Below are 26,559 nucleotides of genomic sequence, written 5' to 3'. Positions count from 1 at the left end.
GCATATGGGTAAATCAGTCAGTTCACTTTGTCTTCTGTTGTTCTCTGGTTTAAAAAATGAGAATTTAAAAATCAAGGGAAAATGGAAGTTAAGTTCTGATTTTCAGTCAAGGTGTCCTTTATAAATAAATAAGTAAAAATAAATAAATAGTATAAATAAAAGCAGTAAGCTATAACCTATCTTTGAGTGTTCTTGACACATTAATTGCTCTGTCATACCAATAACTCTTCAGAAGTCTCTGTAAGATGGGCAATTAGGTAATTACTTAAAAAACTATAGTGGCTACGAATGAGTGTTCCTACATGCTGGGGACTCTGCCCATAACCTGTACAATTATATTTACAAATAAACTTTTCATTAATTACTTCAAAAGCAAAACTTATGCTTAAATATAAATACTACACAGGGTTTTGCTAAGTTTTAACTAAGGGAATTTGGACAACTGGAGCTCTGGAGCTCTTTGTAATGTATGACACTTAAGAAAAATAGAGACAAAAAAAAAGATGCTGATTTTCTTGTTTCTGTACTTTCTTGTGATCTACCAGTTGTTTTCTGCCTTATTTTTTCTGGTGGTATGGACTCAGCTTTATTCCTTCAGTGACTCCTGCACCAAAAATCAGAAGTATGTGTGGCTCTTTTTGCAAAAGCCTGTTCTCTGAGTAATTCTTATCAATTTGTCACAACATGTTTTACGTACAGAGCAGGGTTGTGGCTTCAAAAGTACTAACCTTTTTTGCCTTTAATTAGAAAGCTCTGAACTGTGCCTCTGACAAATTTGTGGTAAGTACAAAAGTGTATAAATACAGTGCAATTAAGATTTTCACAGAAATAGAATTTCCTCAATAACTTTTTTTCCTAATTATAGCAGTTTCTAGTATTGTTTATGTGTAAGCCCCGTATGATTAAACACCGATAGGATGACAGTGGTCCTCATGTTTCAAGACTGAGTTCAGACCGGGAAGAAACTTTTCCAGTAAAATAGTGATGATCTCCAGTGAAATCTGCCCAGCCACATTTTCATACAAAATTCCCCTAAAAATACTACTGTCTGTTCCTATACTATATTAAAAAGAAAAGCATGTCAGTTAAATGGATCCGAGTAGGAGATGCTTATGTTCTAAATATAATAGTTATCCCCATCATTTTGTTTGGGTTTTTTGGTGGGAGAAAAAAAAGTGGCTTGGAGGGGTGAAAATGAAGTCTTTGGTTAAGAAAAGTTTCTGAAAATATTGCCAGATCCATTGATACATCTGTGTGTCCGCTCCCCTTTTGTGAAATGGAGATGATAATATCCTTTTTGATTATCTACTGTGGGTTTAGCTCATTAACTGATTATGAACTTCTTTTTGTGAATCCTGTGGCTACTTGACTACTAAAAAGAAGCCTTGCAAAACGTACTGAAAAGGTATGTTATAAAGTGAGAACTTACCAAAGGTAATGGTGAAGTAAAACAATGTTTTAAATCAATATTAAATTATTTTAGAAGACAATGGATATCATAGCAATATTTTGGATACCCATAGATGTCTAATATAGATACCTAATGGATGAGTTTTGTGGAAAAACTGCACAGGCCAGGTTTGGTTTACCTTTTCCTCTCATTCAGATTATGAAATAAGATTGATGCAGAACCAGTCTTATATTGGATTTAATAATAACCCCAATTTGAATGACCTTTAACAACACACTTACTTGGTCATTATTACGTGTTTTTTAATTTATGTGTTCAACTCCTTGGTGAGAAAGGTTGTGTCATGTTTATGCTGTATGTGATTAAAAGGAATTATTTGCCGCTAAAACCTTCTTAATTCTTCTTCCAGGATTTCAGGGATTGCGGACTGCTGTTGCTGAAATGATATTACAGAAGGTGGCGATTGCCTTGTCTTTGTTGGATGAAACCCAAATATTTACTTTCAGCCGAGTGGGTAAAACCCCCTAACTGCAGTTTACATGTGTAGGTCACTGCGTTACTGTGTTAGTCATTGTCTCTATGCAGCAATGACAAGGCTAGAAGAAGCGAACAGAGAAGTGAACATGCACTCATCGGTCAGATACCTTGGCTATCTTGCCAGGATCAACCTGCTGGTTGCCATTTGCATGGGCCTTTATGTCAGATGGGAAAAAACTGCAGATGCATTGATTTTGGTAATATTTATTCTGGGACTCTTTGTTCTTGGAATTGCCAGCATACTGTACTACTATTTTTCAATGGAAACAGCAAGTCTGAGTCTTTCCAATCTTTGGTTTGGTTTTTTGCTTGGCCTTCTCTGTTTTCTTAATAATTCTGCCTTCAAAACGGATGTGAAAGAAGAAGCTACTAAATATTTACTCCTCTCCGCCATTGTTTTAAGGATATTATGTGCTTTGGTTGAGAGGATTTGTGGTTGTATCCATCATCGACCAACTCTGCTGACAACAGTTGAATTTTTGGAACTAGTTGGATTTGCAATTGCCAGCACAACTATGCTGGTTGAAAAATCTGTGAGTATTATTCTGTTGGTCATGGCTTTGGCCATGTTGATTATTGACTTACGTATGAAGTCTTTTTTGGCAATTCCAAATTTGGCAATTTTTGGAGCCATTGCATCCTTACTCTTTTTTCCATCGCTGCAAATCCCCACAAACCCTTTTGCCTTGGCATGTTTCTTCAGCTGCCTGATTTCAGATCCCCTTCTCGATGTTTACTTCAGTGGACTTTCAGTTACTGAACGATGGAAGCCCTATTTGTATCGTGGTAAAATTTGCAGAAGGCTTTCTGTCATCTCAGTTGGAGTCATTGAACTAATCTTTTTCATTCTTGCAGCCTTTAAACTGCGTGATTTGGATCTCTGGTATTTTGTGATACCTGGTTTTTCTATTTTTGGAATTTTTTGGATGATCTGTCATGTGATTTTTTTCATAACTCTTTGGGGTTTTCACACAAAACTAAATGACTGTCACAAGGTATACTATACCCACCGTGCAGAAAACAACAGCCTTGACAGAGTTATGGCATCTAAAGGAATGCGTCATTTTTGTTTAATTTCGGAACAGCTAGTATTTTTCAGCCTTGTCGCGACCGCTGTTTTGGGGGCCGTTTCTTGGCAGGTAAATAACAGTCTGTTTATATTGATATCCCTCTTGAGAATGCTCCAGAGAACTCCTGGCTCCTTAAAACTTCTGTGATGTTTGATGGTGTGCTGTGGCTCAGCAATTCAGAGTTGGAACCCTTGGTGTCACCAGCACGCGCTTTGAATTTAACGCTGTGTGCTGCCTTGACCTGTGACCTGTTAAGGCAACTGGAACTTACCAGCTTCCTTATGTTGGCAGAATGGGAAGAGTTAATGCTTCCGGGGCAGATGAAGTGTGCACAGTATTTTACATTTATACACTTAGGAAATTATTTTGGTTTTGAATTCATTGTGCCATAAAATTTGTTTTCAAGGTAAATCACAGTGTTGAACCCTAGTATTGCTCACTGTATTGAGGCTTTTCCTATGGACTATTTTAATTGAATCAAGGCAAATTCATGTTTTAAGAATGTATTTTTCAGTGATTTTGCCTTGGAGTTAACTATTAATGTGGTGTTAGAAATCAGCTGATAAACTGATAAATTGTTGGTATAGCACGTGCTCTAAGTGTCTTATTTTCAAGTCTGGTTATGCACCACAGGATACTTCCTCTGAAAGACCAGTTCTCAAAATCACACAGTGTTCTTTGACTTTTCTTTCCATTCCTGAATTAAGGCTGTTGTCTCTTCTTTAGCAGAAAACATACATCTCTCTCAAAATGTTTTCAAAGTGCCCAAGTTGAAGTATATTGTGTGTTGTCACAGTTGCAGCAGCGTGTTTGGTGCCTACTTGCTTTTTTAAGTTGATCTAAAACAAGACAACAATCATTTTTGTACCCATGCATCTCTTAAATCAATTACAAGTATATATATATATTTTATAATGGTATATAAAAATTATATATATTTTTTATGGCAGATGTAAGTTTAAAAATTCCCTATAGTGTTTCCAGAACAATTTGCCACCCATATCTGCAGATTTTCTCAGATTAAGTAACGTCTTGGATGAAAGGTGTTAAAGAACTTGGGTGGAAAAGGAAATTAACAGTCATTTTGTGAGGGTTTGTGTGTTGGTGGTTTGGGTTTGTGTTTTTTTGAGTTGGGGTTTCTTTTAGGTGTTGGGGTTTTATTTGAATGAAGAGCATTAGAGGTTAACGGACAAGCCTGGGAGGAAAGCTAGGTGCTTTTCGTCTGTCTTTGGGAAAGTATCAGCATGCATAGCTGTAGTGTGTGCGCTGGCAGAAAAGACAATAGGAAGAAATAGAACCAAAGTGAAGTAGAGGAGAAAAATCCGCAGAATGTATTTACAGAAAGTGAGGGTGCTAATGCACCAAAGGAAATGGTGGTTTGGGAGACAGAAACAATAAAGATCAGTGTGCAAATATTGCTAACTTCCATACTTTTCCTTCTGAGAATTTTGTGATTTTATCAAAATGTTAGCTTTTAATTTCTATATGCTAGTTGTGTGTTTTTTCAGAAAAAGCAATTTTTTACCATTTCTATCAGATAGTCTTATTAATTTCTCTGTCCTTGCCCTCTTCCTTTAACACCCTGAGACACATTAGTTAATTACAGTTTCAAAATTACTTGGATAGAGTCATTCCACCTAGTTGCATCTAGCAAAGCAGTCGGAACAAATGATGAGCGTAAATTGTCCAGATAGCAACTGGAGAGAGGCAGTTTCTTTTGGTGGTGCCCAGAGCCTGTCTGCGGGGAGTTAAACACCAGACTTGGACAGGATCTCCTGCAGTAGCCCTTCATGGCAAAGGCTCCCCCTCCCCACGCCATCTGTTTAAAACACACAGGCACTTCCTATAGAACTGCTTCTTTACTGCAAGGAGGACTGGTTTCATACCCATCTTACAACTTTTTTCTCTTCACATTGATTGATAGTTCATTGGGGTTTTTTCCTGTCTCTGTCCTCTGCCCCAAAATAGCTGCAACTGTTAACGTATCTGGTAATTTTCAGTCCTCTCTAATTCTAAAGAAGTGCAGTTGTGCTGTGGAATGACTTGTGCAGGACTGTTCTCAAGAAGAAAACTGACAGTGCAGCTAAAATCTTTATTATTGGTTAATTTCAGTTTCTAGCATTCTGTGTGTAAATTAGATAAGCTGTAGATAAGCTGTTGCTCATCACCTTTGTCTGACAGGTTGTGTATTTGCCTATTCAGTGGGAGGAGCAGTAATTGTAGCAAAAGGGAAAGGCATCAGACCAAATACTTTCCCTTGTTAGGAAATCCAGATTTTTATCATAATAATTTATTTTCAATAGATAATTACATTTACATTTCTTTTACTATATTTATATTTTTTTCATCATGTGTTTATATAATGAATTAGCGCAAGATTATGAATGCAGGTGTCTCCAACTAAAAGCATTTCTACTTCAGCAGATGTTGTGATGTTTGCCTTGCAGATCAGTGTGTCTATTTCGTCTCTTGTCAGATAATGAAATACTTCATCAGACCTGGCAGGAACATAATTTAATAAATGGATGTATCATTTATTATAGTGATTGCAGGAAGCTGGGGTCTTTTCTGTATTATTCTGCATAGTGTCAGGTTTCAAAATAATTAGAGGTAAGAAAGCAATGATGCATGCACCCAATTTACCCTCTTGCAGGGCATTTGTTTTTTTTCCTAGAGATTTAAGGAAACCAGTGTTTTTTCTTCATTGCAGGGGGAATTCAAGGCCTTAAGACTCTACTTTAGAATCATTTGCTGGATTTTTGAGTCTGCTGTTTCAGGAAGTCTAACAAGCTCAACATTAATGCAGCAAAGAAGCTTCTGTAGTGAATGTGTACTTTTCTTATGGTGATTTATATGTATTGTAACAGTTAAAGAGACAAATCAGACTGCTGAAGATCACTCTCAGCCTTTCCTCTTTAAAAAGTAATAGTTATTGCTAAATACTTAGTGGGTTGGGATTTCAGGGGGTTTTTGTTTGTTTTTTAAGAAAACTTTGCTGCAGAAAAAAAAGCCAGTGACATCAGTATGTAGTAGAAAGAGATCTTAGGGCTGTGTTAGATGCCTTTCCATGAAAGCATCAGCATAATATTTATTAGTGGTCAAAAAAGCAAATTAAATATTAGGAATTATTAGCAAAGGACTGGAGGTATCATTATGCCACTGTATAAATCCATAGCTTCTGTATTTTGAATAACTCTGCAATTCTTACTTACCATCCTACAGATAAGAAAACAAGCAAAGGTTCAGGGAAGGGTGATTAAATTCATCATAGACATGAAACAGTTTACATGGAGGGAATGAATAAACAAGGATGCTTCAGTCAGGAAAGGAGAAAACTAAGAATACGATGAAGGTATGAAATATGTTTATGTAGGAGAAGGTAAACAGTAAGAGACAACAAGTGATCAGTTTTGGTGCAAAAGTTGAGGGGAATGAAGTTGGCAAGAAGCAGGCTGGAGCCAGACAGGTGGAACAGTTCTTCGTACAGCGCTGGGTGAGCTCTGGGGCTGTGGATCATGGCCTGCTGTGTGCCAGATGGTTGCAGAGGCTCGGGAGGAAGCTGGACTAGTTCAGGGAAACATTCACAGAGGTTTATGTACTATATGAAACTACATCTGGCTCAGGAAGTCCTTGAGCCATCAGTGGTTGGAGTACTCAGGAGACATGTGCTTGGCCTGTTACAGTTTTCCCTAGGCACCCATTTGGCCTCTTTGGAGACCAGGCTTCTTCTAGATGGACTTTTGGTGCAACCTAATACAGCCACTCATACATTCTTATATTATGGACATTTTTTTAACTCAAATTTTCAGTGTATTTTTTCCTTACGTTCTGTTAGGAATGCCAAGTATTCCTCAGTCACCAGTTCCTGAAAATGTATTTGCTCTTTTTAAAATTGTTTAAAACATTTTGTGTATGTGTAAGTTTCACAGTTTTCAGTCTGTGTGACTTCAGTTTATGATTTATGTAGTCATTTTAGTAAGTGCTAATTATATTTAAACCTGTTAAGTGTCACCTGGAGGGTGAAGCATTTTTTATTTATACCTTACCTCACTCTGAAAATGTACTGAAAGTTTGTTTGATGATACTGTGTTTGATAAGAGGGGTGGCTTGACATCACTTCATGGTCTGCCATTTGGCCTCCTATATAATGAGTAGAATTGGCTAAAAACAGTCTGACAAAAAAAGACTGACTTGGACAGTCAGCTATATAGCCACAGCATATAAAAAAATCTAGCTCAGCTGTGTGTGTTAGGTTATAGCCAGAGACAGGGTTGTGGAGAGGAGGGGTTCTGTTTCATGGAAAACTTTTGTTACAGGCACATTATATATGCCCTTTTAATGGTTTTAATAACTAATATTTATATGGCGTATAAATCTCAAGTGTATGAAAGGTCAAGACCCAAAGAGACAGTTGTCTGCTAATTGGTGGCTAGAAGTATCCTATTTGATTGAAATTGCCAGAAAAACATCAAATCTCCTTTTGTGGAAAGGATTTTAAAGTGAGGTCAGTTAACTCACTGTTGCACATAGTGGTTTTCTGACTCATGCAGAGCTGTTGAGGCTCAGAGTCCGGTTAGCCAAGGACCTTTCTTGAAGGGGAGCTGAGCCCTTGTAATAAGCCAAAGGATGAAAGTCTTTGTTCCTAGTGCTTCAGTATGTGCTTGGGAAGGCCTGTGGCTCCTGAAAGCAGAATGTGTCTCTGGGATGAAGCTTTAAATGTGAAGAGCAGAATTGTCAGGTCTGTGTGAAGCTGGAGGATGAGCTCAGGAAGCATGAGAAGTGAAAAGTCATTTGTTCAACCTGGTTGCATTAAAAAACGGAGTAAGAGCTTTTCAGTGGGGCATGTTTAATTTTGGGCATGGTCTGCTTCTGAGCGTAATTCCTGCTTTAGCTGGAGAGGAAAGACACCTTGCCTTGTTGGTAGAAATGCATTGACATTTTCCTTGCAAAATATCTAGGGAATATTCTGCACCTGCCTTTACATTTCTGTGAGTAATTTCAGTCAGATCAATAGACTTTTTCAACTCCAGCTTATTTCAGCAATTATTCATGTGCTTGCCTATAATTAGGCCCTTGGATGGGACAAGATCCAGCAGAAGTCATGCAAATGACTCAGGCATTACTTCTTTCAGAAGCCAATAAAATTATGAAAAATTTGCAGGTGGAAGTCTTGGAATTTGCAAGCAAAGATCTTGGAAAGGTTTGGGGGACTCTTTTTCTCAGAAACTTAAAATCAGCTTTTGTTAAGTGCTCTATGCCATGGTAACTACAGGTTTTCTGAATTACTGGCCAAAGAGAATTATTATCCCTGGAAGACCTGTAATGTAATATTACCAAGAGAAAAATGAACTGTCAGAGACAGATAAAGTAATGGAATGAAGTACTTTCAGTACATTATTCTTTATTTTAGTGAAATTTATGGGTTAGTATATAATCATATTCATGATATGCTTGAGTACTTAAATGGACAGTACTATTGAACTTGAATTATTCATGGAAGAAAAGTTAGTTTATTTTGTGTATGAGTATTTTCTTGTTTGGGGAGAGCTACTGACTTTGTAGTCTTTGTGATTGCCTGGTGTTTCTTGAAAGCTCAATTTGCAATGCCTTAGTAAGATTGAAGATGGTAAGGTTTTTAACTTTCCTAAAACCAAGATTGTTTTCTGAGTAGTAAGAAGTTTTCTGAGTAACATCAATATTTACCTGCACATACTTTTGTTAACACCACAGATTAAGTGACTTTTTTGAATACAGATCATATCCAGTCTTTCTCCTTTATTTCCCCCTGACTTTTCATCCTGATGTATTTTTAATCCAGTCTTCCTCAGGCTTTGCTTGTCCAATTTAATTTTTTTTCCTACCCCCCCCCCCCAACCCCCTTCAGAGGCCCTGCTGCATTCTCTGGCCTTTCTCCATATTTTCTCACATAGCCATGCCACTCCTGCTTGGTTTTGTTTCTTCCTCTCTCTCTGTCTGGTCATCTTTAGTTCCCCCTTTCTTTTCCTCACTGATGGTTTTTCCCCTACTTGCTGATTTGACTTGCATATCTGTGCTTCGCTGTTTCTTTATAGACTCATCTGTTCAGTTTCTTTTATAATAACCTGGATTCCCTCTTTCCCTACTATTTCAGCATCTCTTAAGCTGGATTCTAAATCCTCCTTGCTTACTGCTCATCATTTCTTCTCAAACTCACCTGCTGTACTGTTTATTTTTGGTGCCCATCTTCCTCCCTGCAGTGAGCACTCATCCTGCCTTGGCTCTCTCCCTTTCCAGTCCTGCCCTGAGGGCTACATCAGGTTACCCGTTCACATCCACAGTGCCAGCACACCTTGCTGCTGTTGCCACTGCTCCCAGTGGCCCTAGGTCATGAAGGGAATCTCTGGTGACAAAAGAAAGAAGGTATTCATTGTTGGTCTAAAGAATCTGACTTATGTGTTAAGCTTGCTGTCAAAATCGCATTAATTTCAGAATTCAAAGTTTTATATTAAAAAAAATAATATCAGAAAACCATGTAGTATTCTTTTAAACTGACAGCCACTTCTGGTTTTGCTGGGACAAATGCCAGACTAAAGCACTGGCATTCCTGTGGTTAGAACAGGAGTCAAAGATGGGAAACATAACATTATTAAATCTGTCTGCCAGTGAACATGACAACTATTTTCTGCAAATTGTATTCCCAGTGCTGTTTTAATAGTCAGAAGTAATGGATTATTTATTGTTCTTCAGAGACTGTTCTTTCATTCAATAACTTGTTGTAAGATTCTTTCCTCTGGTAGTTGATCTACATTGTAATTTTACAAATTCTGTCTTTAGGCTTCCTTTTACCTGTAATATACATGTCTTGTTTTCATTTAGAATGAGCTATCCATAAAATATTTTCAAATTAGTTATCACGTTATCCTTTTTCTCCTGAGCCTTCTCCATCATGGAACATCATATACTCCTTTGTTTTTGCAGAATCACTGCAGCGGAGCTAAGCAAAACTGGTTTCTTTAATATTTATTTACATGTGTCTCTGTGTCTATGGATATATAAATATAGATAAATATTATTCAGCTTGGATAATAGAAAGCAGGGCAGAATTTTTGCTTGGAAATACACAAAGACATCTTTGTAAGCCTCCTCTGTTGTTGGTCTGTTCCATGTAATCCCAGGCAGCCTACTTGTAGGTGATCCTGCTTGAACAGTGGGTCAGACCAGACAATTTCCAGAGGCCCCTTCCAACCTCAGCCACTCAGTGTTTCTGTGATCATCTTAGTTGACATATGTTTAGTAATTTGTTTCTGTTTTAAACAGAAGGGCTCTTCTGTGGGTCTTTGTAACTGTCTTCCAATTTAAACTAATGTTTCTTTTTTTTTTTTTTCCTCCTCCTTGTTATTTTCATCGGTCTCATGTCAGTAATGCTCCATCATTAAATACAGTTCCAGAATTGTTCCACGTCCAACAGGGGTTTATGCTGTGGGATTGGAGTTGTGCTATCTATGAATATAAAATTATGTATCTTGGCTGTAAAATACCTCTAAATTCTTCTGGTGCTTTAACAGTTACAGTTAAAGACAAGTGTTGCTTGAAAAGCTAAAGGAAGTGGAAAGGTAATACTACTAGTGAAGCTCACAGGTCTTTTATTGTCATCAGAGGCAAGAAGCATGGAGTTTTTACCTTTTCTACATTATTTGAAATGAAAACACACTGTATATTTCCTAAATACTTATTTAGAAGAAGACAAAGGCAAAAAACCCCAAAGACTAAGGGATAAAATGACTTCTCATGTTTTCAGTGGGATTGCCGAGAAGGGTCCCTGTCTTCTGTTTGCTTTTGGAGCAGTCTGTCTGGAATCAATGGGCACTTGAAGCACAGGGATGTACTTCAGGCTGAGATTGCCACTGCAGTCGAAAACAGAATGAAAATGGGTTCAACAGATGAAAGAACAAAATCCCTTTCTGGCTCTGCTTATGCATCCACGGCCATCTGCTCCATTAAGGACCAGTCATCAAATCTTTCGGATTTAGTAAAGCACTGGCAGTCCCCACCTGGCATCTTAGCTGCTACCTTAAAAGAGGAGCCTACCTTCAGATTTACTGTAATTACTAACTTAATTATATATTATTTTTTACTCTTTTCAAATTCCTGTAGTTTATGTATTTTAAAATGCCACCAGTCATGTCTTTGCAGTGCTGAATTAAAATATTTTTTTAGTAAATTAAAATCTTACTGTAGAGCTGCACTGAGCATCGTTAATCATTTTTATATTTGTTAGTGATACATTTCTTCTAAATTAAAACTGTTGAAGTGCTGACAGCAAGTCTTTACATTAGATAGATGTCTAAAAATGTAAAATATCCATACTAACAACACTTTCCTACTCCAATAACGTAAGATGGTCACTAAATGAAAAACAAAGTTGAAACTTCAGATGGAGCTGAGTTGATTCATAACCACTACAGAGCATATTTCCCATACTTGTTTAATATTTGGTACAAACTCAAAGCAAGATACAGAACAAGGTGGATCACTGAGATGATCCTTACGGTTTCTGTGTGGAATCCTTATCTCACAAGTACTTGTGAATTTTCTTGCCGGTATCTCCATATTAGTAGGAGTACTTTTAAAAATCAAATGTGGATATTTTTTAGTAGTCAGACTCAGTCAGAAATTTGGTGAAAACTATTAATCTTTGTGATAATCTCAAATTGTGTTAATGAAGAACACTGTGGATTTAATAACTTCCATGTGTTTAGGGGATTGGGGAAATGCAGGGAGTGTTTATAACAACCTGGCATGTTGTAAGAACACTTCCACAAGAACATTCATACAAAGTAATAATGTAATAGTATTCTTTAGGATATTATGATTGCTGTACTTTTTATGGGCAGATGTGGGGTTTATTTTGTAATATGCTCACTGCGATCAAAACACTAATGCAGTATAAGAGCAGTTTGCTCTAATGAGATCCAAGAAAAGTCATATATGTCACATTTATACATGATGGAAAAGCTGAATTTGTCATAAAAATGCATTATATAACTTCCCAGTCCATGTATTCAGTCTTTCCAAAGTTGAGAAAGTCCTCTAACTGATGGAATAGGAAGCTTTTCCAGACAAGCCCTTCAATTTCTGCAGGATCCAAGTCTTCCTTTTTTTTATAACTTAAAGTAAATTATCCTTCTGGTATCCACAGTTACAAAAGTAAGTCTCCAAAACTTGAAACTAATTTAGCTAGAGAGCTCCACTATTTCATCAGAATCTTATATTTTAGAAGGCTTCTGTAGAATGAAAACTAACCAAATATTTGTAAGTTTTTATTGCTGCTGCTCTGAGTGCTTTTCATTTTCAGAGTGCATTAGGGAAAATGAGCAACAAAAATGCGCACTTTCTGATGATACATTTGAAACGAAAATTATATTGTCTTAGTTATAGGATTTTTTTCCTCCTTCTTGACAACAAAACAAGTTGAAGTTGCACCGTAATTATTACAGTGGTTTATGCTTTCCTGTCTTCTGGTGATTTCAGGTAATTATATGGATTTCAGGGAAATTACTCTGAAAACCCTTATTCTCTGACACAAAACTCGAGGATCACTATGTGAATGCTTCTCTGCACTAGTCGTAAATACATTCCATCTGCTCACTTGCTCATTGATCCCAGCCCTCTGAGAGTAGTCAAGACTGGGATGGGGAAAGGGTTGTATTTGGAGGGATGCAACATCTCTCCTGAGATGTCTAAGAAAATTATGTACATAGAAGTGATTGTGAATCTCCTACAACGTATGTCTGCTTCGTAGGCACACATTGCTCCTTGTGGATTCAAATTATTGCACCAAAACGTAAAATTACATTATATCACATGAAATTGTATTGCAGTATTAACACTAGCATTATCACTGGTTGATGAGCTGGTTATATCTGAACCAGTTTCGTAGTTCAAACGATAGCAGGTCAATAAGCAGATTGATTGCACTTTTGTACTAAGGTGTGCAGGGCTGTGGGTTAGGGGAAGCTCTCCATGGTTGTTCTGTGATATGATCTGATGTTCGCTCAGTGTCCTATCTTCATGTCCTGGAGAGCTAGAAGCCAAATAAATAAACTTTTCATTTGTCATGAATTGTCCGAAGCATAGTAGGAGCTGGATTATAGTTTTACAGTGGTTTCAGGTGTTGGAATTTGAGAATAATGCTATCAATTAACAGTTACCAGTTATTTGAGAATAGTGCTATCAGTGAGCTATCAGTTAATATCAGATTCTGGTGTTTATTTGCGGTTAGAAGTATTGCTGTCACCATTTCAAGGACGTAGGTGAGATCCTTCCATCAGAAGTATAATGGGACACTTTAAAACCAGGACAGGCAGCAAACAGTATTCTTCCTTAGGGCAGGAAGCACATTAGATAGGTAAAGCTGTTCTTTCAGACCAAGTCTTGTAATATTTATGTGTTTAAAAACTGAATATGGTTGAGTTAGTCCATGTGACAACAAGAAATGAGCTGGTTTAAATTTCATTTTTTTCAGTATAATTTACTTTCAAAACTTAATAGCTTTTTCTATGCGTTAAGCCAGACTACCAGTCCACATCAAATCGCTGAGTGTTAAACAATAAGGTAATATCCTGTTTTTTAAAAAAATTAGTATCATGGATTTATGCATAGAGGGTGAATAAAACATAAATGTGGTCAGAGGCCACGGGACTCCTCTCAAGACAGAAATCTGTAGCTGTGAATTTATTTCCTTGGCTACATAATAAACTATCTAATAACCGTACCATGTGTATTAACGTTCTTGATTAATTATATAATACTGTTTCTACCTTTCCTAAAGCCTTTAATGCCTCATTAAACCCATTTACATCATATTAAAATAATTAAAATGAAGCTGTATCTGTTCTGCCTCTGACAGCTAGCATTTCAGCAGTCTGTTTTTATTTTACTAGTGCTAGTGATTGAAACTTAACTTTTCAAACTTCTTTTTTACAGAAATCATCTGTATCAGTCTATAAAACAGGAAAGCTCAGTGTAGGGTATAAACTGTGTGAATGCTGTGAAGTTGTGTGGTGGATGCTCCTTCTCATCTGGTATTTATGTAGCTGATAAACAATTGTCATTTTAATGGGAGTAATGTTCATAAATATTCTCAGAAGTCATCTGTTGTGTGATACATAGTATTCCTCAAAGAATAGTCTAAAAACTCTTGGTGTTAAAAGGTAAGAACAGTTAAATCTAGAGTTAAATCTATGTTTTTAATGATGTAATGTAGTATGCAACCATCTGATGCTAGGTATATAATATTCTGTGTTGTACTTTACTGATTAAGGCCTGACCCTGCAGATATTTACAGATATACTTGTTTTATGCACATAAATAATTCTGTGGTATTTGATTTTCCTGCTTAAGTGGGTAAAGCAAACCTATCATCAGGGCTTTTAAACCCGAGTCCTGTGCTGTTAGTGTTTTTAAATACATTCCTTTCCAAAGAGTGACCCCTGCTTACCAGCCATCTTCTCCCCAAGCCTTTCATTTGCCATGCAAGTACTTCACTGTATAGTATGTGGAAAAATAAGTATACATTTCATATAATAATTTGCGTGTTTCAGGATCCAGTTATGTTTGTTCATACACAGGGAATTATTCGTATAACTGTAACCAACAGGAGGGATTTTTCGTGCAATAGCTCAATCTCTATTTTCTTTTTAGCCAACCAATGGAATCTTCATGAGTGCATTTCTCATCGTTTTACCTCTGGAGTCCATGGCTCATGGGCTTTTCCATGAGCTGGGAAACTGCTTGGGAGGAACATGTGTTGGGTATGCTGTTGTGATTCCCACCAACTTTTGCAGGTATAGTTACCACGTATTTGAACTTCATAGCAGTGTAAGTGTACTGTTAGCTCACAGAGGCAATGCAGCACTGTTGCGTGTTTTTTTCAATAATTAAGTACAAATTTAAATAGGCAGATTTTGTATTTTTCCTTTGCCTTGCCTTCCAAAAAAGATGAGTAACTGCAACTCTACCTTGCTATATGTATTTAATTTGCTTTTAGAAAGCAAATGAACGCTTCACAAACCAGTCATGCATAGGCAGATTCCACAGTCCGTATCTCATGCAAAAAGAGAAACAAATTTTCTGAGCTCTTGATCTACAGTCTTTAGCAATGCAGTCTTAAAAAATCCCTGTAGTCAATTATTGTTAGGGGTTAAAAAAATAATTTTTCAATATTTACATAAGAATATGAATAAATAATTTTGTTTCCGTGGCAACAAATCGATTCTTTCATTGTATTACATTATTTTGGCTCTGGCAGCTCCCTCTAATTTTTGAGTGAATGAGATACTTTTGAACAACTGTTTAGGACCTGACAGAACTAAGCTTCCTTGTCAAAAAAGCTTGACTGTTTCAATGATGGGCCCGTTGAAACTTGCTGAGACTAACAATAATGACAATGTATTCTGTATAACTGTAGTAGTAGAATGTGAGCCAGGTGAGGAGGCACACAATTTGATTAGCTAGACCAAAAAAGAAACCTGGTAGCATTACACAGTGACTTGCAAACAAAATACATGAAATATACACATGTATAAAAAATGGAAGTTATAATTTGTATTAGTAGAGTAAGACTGTCTCCATATTTTCACCCACGGAACCTCTCCATGTCTCCAGCTAAGCATAAATCAGGTCAGCTTGGTAAAGCTGTCAGTTAGGCTCCTTATCATTACCATTATTACATTGGCTGAAGAGTGATGAATGCATTTCTTTTTCTGAAAACGCATCCTGAAGAGCGCTCCCATAGCTGGGTGTCTTGCAAGACCAAATTTCTTATTGTCATGATTAATGAATAGCTATGTAGACTTAAAAAAAAAGTGTATTTTATACATTTTAAAATATTTTCATTATATATTTCTATATAGAAAGTATATATAAATACAAATAAAATCCATTTTGGAACCCAGGGATTCTTTTGCTGTGTATGCATATTCATATGTATACACACACAGAGACAGGTACACACGCACCCCTCTATATATACATGGTTTGTTCCAGGTCTAGTTTGTAATTTTCTTAGAACTTCCATTTTCTAAGCTGTGAATGCTATTATATGAAACACATTTCTTGTGTTGAAAGATCAGCACCTGAACAGCACACACAAGTAAGAATTAACTGTATTTGTATGAGTACCATTGTGAATAAAGGCTGGTTTGGAACAGAGGGAGATTAATTCAAAATACCTGAGCAAAATGTGTCCTTGGATTTCTCTTTAGTCAGTTATTGGAAACTAGCTTGCATGATATTCTATGCAGATTAGCACGAATTCTTGCATGGGACTTAATTGTCGAAGCCTACATAGTCTGTTCACATCACAGCTCCTCTCTCTATCCCTCTGTCTCTCAGCTGTAGGAATAGCATGGATTTGAGTAGGACTGCTTTGAAGTGAAATGTGACAGAAGGAAGGGAGAGGTAGTGGTCCCTCACTCAAATACAGTATTTTGAATTGTTTATGAACTGTACATTTCAAGCCAATTTCCATTTAGAACAGTGCTAGTTCATATCAGAGATGAGATGCACAGGGAAAAAAACACTCAATTGCTAAAAGTCAACTAAGCATGAAATAATTATAAATCATAATCATAGCTGGTTTTCTTCTTTTTAGTCCTGATGGCCAACCAACTCTTCTTCCACCTGAGCATGTACAGGAGTTAAATCTGAGGTCTACTGGCATGCTTAATGCCATCCAAAGATTTTTTGCATATCATATGATTGAAACATATGGTTGTGACTACTCTACAAGCGGACTGACCTTTGATACTCTTCACTCCAAGATCAAGTCTTTTCTTGAACTTCGCACAGCAGATGGACCCAGACATGATACCTACATTTTATATTACAGTGGTCACTCACATGGCACTGGCGAATGGGCACTGGCAGGTAACTGGTTTGGCAGTTTTTTTATTAATAGTTTTGGTATTGATAAATTTTCCAAATCAATTAATTTGTTCTTTAAAACATCATGGCGTATTGCAAAACTTTGATGTTTTTGTCACATCTATTATCTGATAGTCCAGAATGTCAAAGAATCACCAGTCTTTGGAGAACAGGTTTATACAAGCTCCTGTCAGGGAAGGAAGGGGTCATCTGCAGAGCATGGCTGTTGAGAGATTCAGGGGCTACGAGGAATTGTCAAAATAGGCAAGGCTGCAGGTGCCTGCCTCTGCTAGTGGGGAGGTTTGTGAAATGCAGAAGCCCCTTTTGTGTGCAGTTAACTTGATGAAAAGCAGGAGCTCTTGCCTTACCTTGCTCTGTGTGGCAGCCAGGTACGTTACTTCATGAACTTCGTGTCATTTTAGTATTTAGTCACTTTTGCAGCTAACTGATCTTACACTTGTTCTCAAAATTGTCTACATATCATTGACCCCAAATGTATACTTACAAGTTTAAACATGACTTCAAATTCCACGTACAATCCACGTGAACTTTAAAGATAACTTTTTTTTTTTCCCCAGAAAAGCCCCTCCTGCTCTCAAGACAGATTTCCCCTGTATTTTGAGGAATATTTGTTCACTATAATGGAAAAGCACAATCTTTTCTCATTCCCTGGACATGGCAGTGTATTACAGTGCTCTGTGTCACTGTGTCAGTTAGGCTGTCATGAAGGGCTGCATTCATGCCATTAAGATGTGCTCTGCTTTTTTTATAGAAGATAGAATCGATAAAAGAAGTAGGAGGCAGCTGTACAATCCACGCTAGAAAACCAGGTCTTCAAACGTAGAGCAAACCTTGTATCATGAGAACAGCTGTGGTTTGCTGAGATCCTGGAGTTTGGGGGTCCCTGTGGGCACAGTGTAGCCTTAAGACTACAAAGCCCTATATAAAGGGCTGATTTAATACCTTATCATACGCCTGGCATAAACTTCAACACTTCCCCCCCCCCTTTCCTTCCTCCCCCCCCCGTCCTTCCCCCCCCCTTTCCTTCCTCCCCCCCCTTCCTTCCCCCCCCCCCTTCCTTCCCCCCCCTTTCCTTCCCCCCTTTCCTTCCCCCCCTTTCCTTCCCCCCCTTCCTTCCCCCCCTTCCTTCCCCCCCTTCCTTCCCCCCCTTCCTTCCCCCCCTTTCCTTCCCCCCCTTTCCTTCCCCCCCTTTCCTTCCCCCCCTTTCCTTCCCCCCCTTTCCTTCCCCCCCTGTCCTTCCCCCCCTTTCCTTCCCCCCCTTTCCTTCCCCCCCTTTCCTTCCCCCCCTTTCCTTCCCCCCCCCTTCCTTCCCCCCCCCTTCCTAGCCCCCCCCCTTTCCTTCCTCCCCCCCTTTCCTTCCTCCCCCCCCCTTCCTTCCTCCCCCCCTTTCCTTCCTCCCCCCCTTTCCTTCCCCCCCCCCTTTCCTTCCTCCCCCCCTTTCCTTCCTCCCCCCCTGTCCGTCCGCCCACCCTTGCCCTGCTCCCCCCCTTTCCTTCCTCCCCCCCCCGTCCTTCCCCCCCCCCCTTCCTTCCCCCCCCCTTTCCTCCCCACCCCCCTTTCCTTCCCCTTTTCTTTTTTGATCTCTCTATGATGGGCAGTTCTGTCTCAGCTGTGTTCCTTGGTAAACCTGAAGATTACAGACGGTTGGTAGGTTTAGCTTCCTCCTGCTGCTGTATGGAACTGCGCTGCTGGGGTTGCTGTGTGCGAACAGCGAATCTTGTAGTTAATACATTGAAAAATTGCAACTTCTCTTTCTTCCTGGGACAGAATTAATTCCCCTGGGTAGTGCTCGGGGAGCTCCTGCCTGTTTGTCATCAGTCTGCCCCCCCCGGGGGCATGTGCTCCTCAACAGTGCCGACAGACAGCTTTGCGTGTGGTCTGCTCGGGTCGGTTTTCAGCTGGAGGCTGTGTGCCTGCTTGGTGCGACTCCATGCCTGCACCATTAGACCTGCTGAAGAAGCAACACGTTATTTTTTTCTCAAAGGCTTCATCCATACCTATGATTTCAAAAAGCCACAGCTGTACGCCGAGCTTAGCACGAGCGAGGTACCGCAGCATTTGCCGGGGCGGCGGAGTGACTTCTCCAAGGGTAGGGTGTTTTGTCCAAAAGAGCAGCTGCCGCCCTGTGCAACTGCTTAGTGTGTCCACGGCCAGCAGCAGAACTGCCTCCCAGCCGTGCTGCAGCCGGCAGCACAGACAGGGTTAGCTTTCCAGCGTGTAGGGAGCCACGTGTTGCTGCAAAAACTGCACAGCTTCCAGCCCAGTCCTGCCTTACATCTGGCCAGCCTGGAGTGTGACAGGGGAGCACAGGTCTCTCTGTACCTGCTCAGGTAGCTGTAGCTTAAATTAAACTCTGACTTCACTTTTAGGATAAGGGCCAAGGTAACTGTTAAAGTTTTTGTGCTAGAAGAGAAAGTGTGTAACTACAGTAGTGTTCCGACATTCTCACAAAGCTTTGCCGTTCTCTGTCCAAGCCCATCTTCAGCTTCTAATTGAAGATATGTTTAGTCACAAAAAGATAGGAACAGGCAGCTGTCATGTGTCTTGCATGCTTTTTGGTGATTAATTTTAGCAAAATCATGGAGTGTAACATGATAGTCCCTCCAGATAGCACTGCTCCTGAATGTAACTGGAAGTATAAACTGGAAAGGTGAAGGCTGATTGTGTAATCGTGCTGCATGTATTGGACAGTGGTGGTTTTTGACAGATGGAACATTTGGTCATCAGCTCCAGTAATGTGTACCGTTCTCCGACCTCTGGAGAGGGTGGAGAGAGATGGCAACGATGAAATACAACATTCTGATCTAATAGAAAAAGCAGTGTCTCGCTGCCAGCTTATGCTGTGATAGGGCACAGCAGTAGGAGTGTAGTCTTTGCGTTGTAAAAAATCCAGACTTACTGGATTTATTAGTTCACTAATGATGTTTCTCTCATGTTGGAAGCTGAGATGTAACACAATGGTGTATGTAAGAAATTGTTAACTAGTCATGCATAAAGTATGAGCAGTCAAACAACCTGGGAGGTCATGTTCTCTGAGTGAAGGCAAAGGCAAGAGCTGGGCTAATGAAGCTTTGCCTCTGTTGCTGAAACTGTCGGCTTAACTGCCCGCAAAACATGCCAAAGAGCCAGATGTGGCCAGATGCATGGATTTCTTGCACAGCTTGGTGCCTAAATCTTGCACAGTCCTGTCGGTCCATGTGTTTGAGGTCAGTAGGATTAGAAGCTGAGCATGTATTTGTGTATGCGTATGAACGATGAGATGGTTTTCTTTGGGCAGCTCTGTCCAGTACTGTTTTGAAATCACCTGCACCCCCTGCATAGTTACCGTAAATTAAATTTATTTAAAAGCTTTTAAAATGTGAACAAATAAAGTAATTTTTACTGCTAATTGACATGGAAGGCTTATCTAGAAAAAGGAAGCTGCTTCTGTATAAGTCTCTGCTGTAAAAAACTACCACAGTGTGGGGATTGTGTACAAGTCATTACTTGTAGGTTTACATATTAAGATTTTCCTTGGTGCTAAATTTTTCCAAATGTACATATTTTTTTGGAAAAAATTGTAGCCTTGTAATTTTGCTTTAACTGTGATAGCATGCTCACAGCTTTTAACTATGAGCTATTAATTTGAAGCACTTTTTTGTCACCTCTTAAGGTAGAAATGTTAATGCTGAAATTGCACCTATTCCATTTGAGATTCATTACTGCAGTGAAACTCTTACTAACAAGATTTTAAACACTGTTAAATGTACTTATATTCCACAGCGAATATAACTATGGAATTAAAATGCAGTTATTTTAAATCATATTTTTCTGCCTTTCTTCTAAAAGTCTGCTTTTTTTTATTTGAAGTTGACAGTTTCAAACTAGAGTGTCGTTGTTGTAAATTTGTGTCATAGCTCCAACATGCAAACACCTAGACATACCATTTCTTCACATTGATAGTCACTATGGAGGCAATGTGGTTTTATTCACTTACTTGCAGGATGCTTTCCTTAGGCACTTAAGTGTGCTTTTCAGAGCATAAATCCTACAGTATCCATTACACTTAACCAGAAGGACTCCCCAGTACAGGTGGCTTGGTTTAATTACAGTCTGCTCTTTCAAAGTTTTGCTGGAGCAAGAGCTGAGAGGGAACACGAGAAGGTGCACATTCTAGTTGCAAATGCTTTCTGAGCTTACAGGAAATAAATATTGTGGAAAAATTCCATATGAGATTTTTGCTTCATTGAGTTGTAAATCCATGCCAGTTTTAATTTTCTTGAAACTGAAGACATCGGTGTCTAGAGTGAATCTCTCCATTTCTGGTCACATGAATTTTTCAAGCCAAAGCCATGGTCGTGCCTGTAGGTGGCTTTCTCATTGTGCTTTGAAACAGTTAGCATGTGTTCTGCTCAGAAGTCCTCTCTTTTCCTGTAAAAGATGAGTTCTCTTTAATATTAATAAGAACATATGAAAAATGTCCCTTTTTTTTGCCTTAAAATTATTAAGATTTAATACAAAATAAACTCTTATTTTAGGTTTTCTATCCTCCTTCAGATATTTCCAGATTTCTTCAGTAGTCTGTGATTTCTTTCACTCTGTAAGGGAATTTTTTTTTAATTTTTTTTTTTTAAATCGAGGGTGAGTTAATGGCCCCATCTGCCACAGATGTCAGGTGGAATCAGTTAATGCCTCTCTGGAGATCTGCAGCATACAGGCAGGGAGGATCAGTTGAAAACTTCTGTTATGTCTGTCCAGGTTGTTAAAATAAGGGATTCTTGGAACCCGCAGTCAAAACTCTACAGAGGTTTCTGTTTCTTCATCCTAATGTAAATCTTTTTTCACTTGTGGCAGGAGGTGATGCTTTACGACTTGACACGTTGTTGGAGTGGTGGAGAGAGAAGAATGGCACTTTTTGTTCTCGACTCATCATCGTTTTAGACTGTGAGAACTCTCAGCCTTGGGTTAAAGAAGTAAGAAAAGTAAATGACCAGTATGTTGCCGTGCAAGGAGCAGAAATGGCAAGAGTTGTAGACATCGAGGAAGCAGACCCTCCACAGCTTGGGGACTTCACCAGGCAATGGGTTGAGTACAACTGTAACCCTGACAGCAACATCAGCTGGTCCGAAAAGGGACGTACAGTGAAAGCAGTGTATGGTGTGTCAAAACACTGGAGTGACTACACTTTGCATTTGCCAACAGGAAGCGATGTTGCCAAACACTGGATGATATACTTCCCACGTGTCACCTATCCATTAGTGCATTTGGCAAACTGGTTTTGTGGTCTCAATCTGTTCTGGGTCTGTAAAGCATGCTTTAGGTGCTTGAAAAGACTGAAAATGAGTTGGTTTCTTCCCACAGTGCTGGACACGGGACAGGGTTTCAAACTTGTCAAATCCTAATTAGCAACCAAAGAGAAAATGAAGTGAGTACTCTGGGAACTTACTCACTGTACTGTACTTACAACATTTTATATGACTGTTTTTCTCAAAAAAAAAAAAAATGTCTGCTACGCTCACTTTATTCAGTAGCTGTTTGAGCAGCTACAGTATATGCAACAATTAGAAACCACAATCTTAAAACAGGAGAGGGTAGGACTATGATATTTGAGTTTTGTTTCTGGTCTGTATATGTCCATATGCAAGAGACTTACTTAATGTGACCATGCATTTTGGAGACAGTTTGCATGTTCATGTGCGTTACTTAAAGCAGCCTTTTTCAGAGTCACCAGTTTGATGGACAGCAGCTCCTGTGAATGTTACAGCATACTTATTTGTCATTTATATCCACTATAAGGTTCAAATATAGGAAAGGAACCAAGCTAATACTCAAATCAATTTATACGTCCTTGAAATTGTATTGTGGGGTTGTGGGTATTATGAAACAGCACTGAGCCAAAAAAATAAGAAGAATGAATAGCCATTGTAGGTAAGTAGCTATCAAGAATCTTTGGTTTTATTTCCTTTTACATCTTCAGCCCCTGCCTCAGTTCTGTACTGCCATCAGTGGAAGTTTGCTACAGGGAAGTCAGACAACCCACTAATGTTCTGGTGCTCCTCAGACAGTATTTTCTGAAGTGCAGTTTTTTAAACCTTTCAGTGTTACTTTCAGAATTGGACCAATGAGTTCATTATCTGTTAAAACCACAAGCAAAGTTGTCAGAAAGATTGGATTTATTCCCTTAGGACAGAAGGGAATCTTGAGTGTTCCTCAACTCTGTTCTTCCAGCCACAAGGTCCCAGTCCTAATCCTTCCACTCACATAGCTGGATGGGAGTCTAGAAAATCTGTCCTAGCCTTTCCTCTTCAGTCAGAGAATCTGCATAACTTTCTGATCTTGTTTTCTCAAGTACAGAAAACAGGGAGTGAAACAGCTGAGCAGCTAAGACAGTACAATTTGTGGTGGGTTTTTTTTGTATATGTGTGTGCAATCCTGTAGTCCTAGAGTTTACTTTTCTCTGTTTCCATCAGTATTTTAATAAAAAAGTTAGGCATTAGCTGATACTTGTCTAAAATATAACTTACTAATATTTTTTTTACTTAAATATATGAAAATACTTTAGGAGATCTTTAAGTCTTGGCCATCAAGGGTTCTTCTAATTTTGTTTGAACATTTTAGTCAGCCAAGTTAGAGAATCTGCTAACACTGATACCTGTTAGTAACTCCTGAAAATAAAATGTGTGATTAAACTAAGAGATCTGTAATAGCCAGAGTAATCTGCACCCACCAACTTAAAAATTGTGTTTCTGTAGGATTTACAAGTGACAGGCACTAAATTTCTTCATTAGTGTGTTTTATACAACTTTGTTTAGCAAGGCACCACCCCCCACCCCACTTTGCCTTTCTCTATTCCCTTCCATGAAGTGAAAAGGTGACAAAGAAATGAGATGAGATACCCTACCAAGACTCAGTTCCCTTGGGTTGTCTTTAAGTAAATGCTGTGATTGCAGGTCTGTCATGGATTGGAGAGGTGGCTGTCCTCAGTAAGGACCAGAGGGTAACTGCACCATCTAACTACAAGTAGCCAACTTCAGTTCCTGACGTGGCAGCCTGAGGTAGCAGTCATCTCATTTAAATTCAGGTGTCTGAAAGGTGGACATCTGAATCCGTGCTAGTGACCTGAAGTGCTCCACTGTTCATTAACAAAGAGAATTAAATATTTCCAGAGGAAGACTCATTTGATCTCTTTATTTTAGGATGAATTTTCTTGTGATTGTGCCCATTAGATTTGTTTTGACTTTGCCAGAGGTCAAACGGACGAATCATTTATGGCTGTTGAATAACCTAAGAGCACTTCTGTTCCAAGTCATCCTCTGGAGCCTGGGCTGGGTGCATACGCTCCTCTTTCAAGCACATAAATTGGATACTTGAGGTTAGAGCTTCCGTCAGGTTGCAGAAAAGCAGTGCTGTCTCCTGCAGAAGTAATTTTCAGCCATTTCTGGTCAACAACCCAGGGGTACAGAGAAAAAATGATTGTATAAAAGCAGTCATTTGGTTTGTAAAATCACCATTATTTTGACTGCTGTTTTAGTAAAGGTTCATCTGATTGCATCATAAACTGTTCCAGCTTGAGCACTAGAAATTTTTAATGAAGTCCCCATAAAGCAATGCTGTAATACCCGATAGTCACTCTGTGAACATCTGAAAGTCAAGAAGTTAGTCCTTTCTGGTCTGGAAAAGCTTTGGGTATCAACCACTACCAACTAATTTTAATGGGTAAATCTTACTCTGTACCTGCTGCTGTTACATTTTCACAGATGTCATCTTTCTCTTTCCTTTTGTACATCAAGGGAAACGGGGAAAGCGTGGGACTCCTGACCTGTCCCGGGACTGTGAGCAGTGTTGGCTCTGCAGTGCGGTGGTGGGCCTAGCTTTGGGCAGAGCAAACGCAACAGTTGGTGCTGATCTTTTGCCTCTCTTTATTAAATGGTTTCCAGCTATTTTTTTCTAGGATAGACCTGGTGATCTTTAGCAGATTACTGAAAGTTAGATAGAAGACTGGGTGATCTTTAGCAGATGGCTGAAAGTTAGATAGGTATGAGTCAGCTACAAATAGAGCAGAAAGATTATTTGCAAAATCATGTTTTCAGATTTGTTTCAGTTTTATGAATTAAAGAACTCTAGTTTTCTGAATTTGAAATAGTTTTAGGGTCAGCTAAGGTATTCCTACTTTGGATTTTGTTGTTTTTTAAACAGCGAAGACATGGTGAAAATGCTGATTTAAACTAAAAGAAATGTTTACAGCCATTCAGACTACGAGGCCTTTTTGGGCAGAGACTGTCTTGTGCGTTTCAAAACACAACAAAGCCAGGGCTGTGGGATGATGAGCCTCAGGAATTCAACAGCATTAATTCTTCACTTACACACTCACCAATACCAGGGTGTCCTACCTGAACCACGTTCCCAGTGGAGTTTTTCTCCACCTCCGCAGGTCTCTGCCCAGCCCTGGGTGCATACTGGAGCTCCAGCTGGTAATCCCAGCGAGGAGTTACCCCTCTGCTGTTCCCTGTATGAAATACAGGGGCAACGCCTGAAAGAGAAGGTTAAATCTAATTCCAAAGAATGTTGCATATGCGGTTAGTTACATACAAGTTGTTTAGCAGTAACATGCTTACAAATTGTCTGCATGGAGAAAATTAAACTTTTTTTAGAGGCTTGTCTCCATACTGTATATTCAGACAATTTGTTATAAAGGTTGTTATAAATTTATATCATGCTAGTAATTCTATGTTGACTTTGTTTCATTTACCTCCTGTATGGTGTCAGCCTTGCTGAAACATGCTAACACACTGAGTCCTACAAATGTAAGTCTTTAAAAGGAATTCAGATTGCAAATTCACGGTAGTATTTTTCACTGAGCAAGTATTGGGGAAAAAAAGCCATTCTTCATTTTTGCACTACCAGAGTATTTGCAGTTCCTTGTGCTTTGTACACCTTGTGATTGTGTTGTCTAGCCTTCAGTTCAAGTTTTTCCCAGAAAGTTTCAACTTAATTAAGTTCTCCCTTTATTTTGCAAAGGCATAATTAATGCTATGCCAGCCATAAAGCACCTCTGTTGCCAGCAGTAGACAATATAACTGGGTTAATTTTCTCATTTATAAATACCTTTCTGTGGGAGGATTTTTATGGGATATACCAATTGTAGATCTGTAAATAGATTTTTTTTGTGTGTGTATTTGTGATATTACTTAAATATGTTTTGCTGGTTTGGATGCTCATTGCCATTTCATGTTTTTGTTTATGTCTTGATCAGTTCCCAGATCTCTGTGCTCCCTCTTGAATTACATGGGGTTTTTTTCTGTACAGCTTGGTTTAGAGGGTTTTTTAAGCTATAAATTGCAACAAGAGTTTACTGAAAATACTGTAAGGGTTATTTGTAGTTTAGCAATTAAATAGACATGAGAAATATTAACTTATTAACAACTTTCACCTTGTCATTTTTTTATCACTTAACAAGCTAGTAAAAATGTTGTTATACTTTGAGACGTTATTTTATAGAGACTTAATTGAAGCCTTCATTTATGTGAGTATTTGTAGTTAGTCAAACTTACCATCTCCAGTAAGGTAAGGGAATGGAGGGTTCCTGTCTGAGTGAGATCAAGCCTGGAAGATGAAACAGAAGGGAACTGCGACACT

General features: G+C 38.8%; 1 protein-coding gene across 4 annotated transcripts in view; it reads left to right on the top strand.

The window, feature by feature from the left end:
* The window catches only part of TMEM168 (transmembrane protein 168), a 28,616-nt gene extending 2,475 nt beyond the window's left edge, over window positions 1-26,141 (top strand). Inside the window, exons 2-6 of one of the 4 annotated variants that reach the window (XM_040594332.1) lie at window positions 748-780; window positions 1,821-3,087; window positions 14,701-14,843; window positions 16,652-16,926; window positions 21,778-26,141. In XM_040594332.1, coding sequence (XP_040450266.1) covers window positions 1,951-3,087; window positions 14,701-14,843; window positions 16,652-16,926; window positions 21,778-22,325 — 2,103 coding nt within the window. In that variant the 5' untranslated portion in view covers window positions 748-780; window positions 1,821-1,950 and the 3' untranslated portion in view covers window positions 22,326-26,141. The other 3 variants (XM_040594331.1, XM_040594330.1, XM_040594333.1) reach the window with 3 other exon arrangements.
* The last annotated feature ends 418 nt before the right edge of the window (window positions 26,142-26,559 follow it).

This window comes from Falco naumanni, chromosome 5, assembly GCF_017639655.2.
Source record: "Falco naumanni isolate bFalNau1 chromosome 5, bFalNau1.pat, whole genome shotgun sequence".
NCBI lineage: Eukaryota > Metazoa > Chordata > Aves > Falconiformes > Falconidae > Falco > Falco naumanni.
This window is presented reverse-complemented; position numbering and strand designations above follow the sequence as displayed.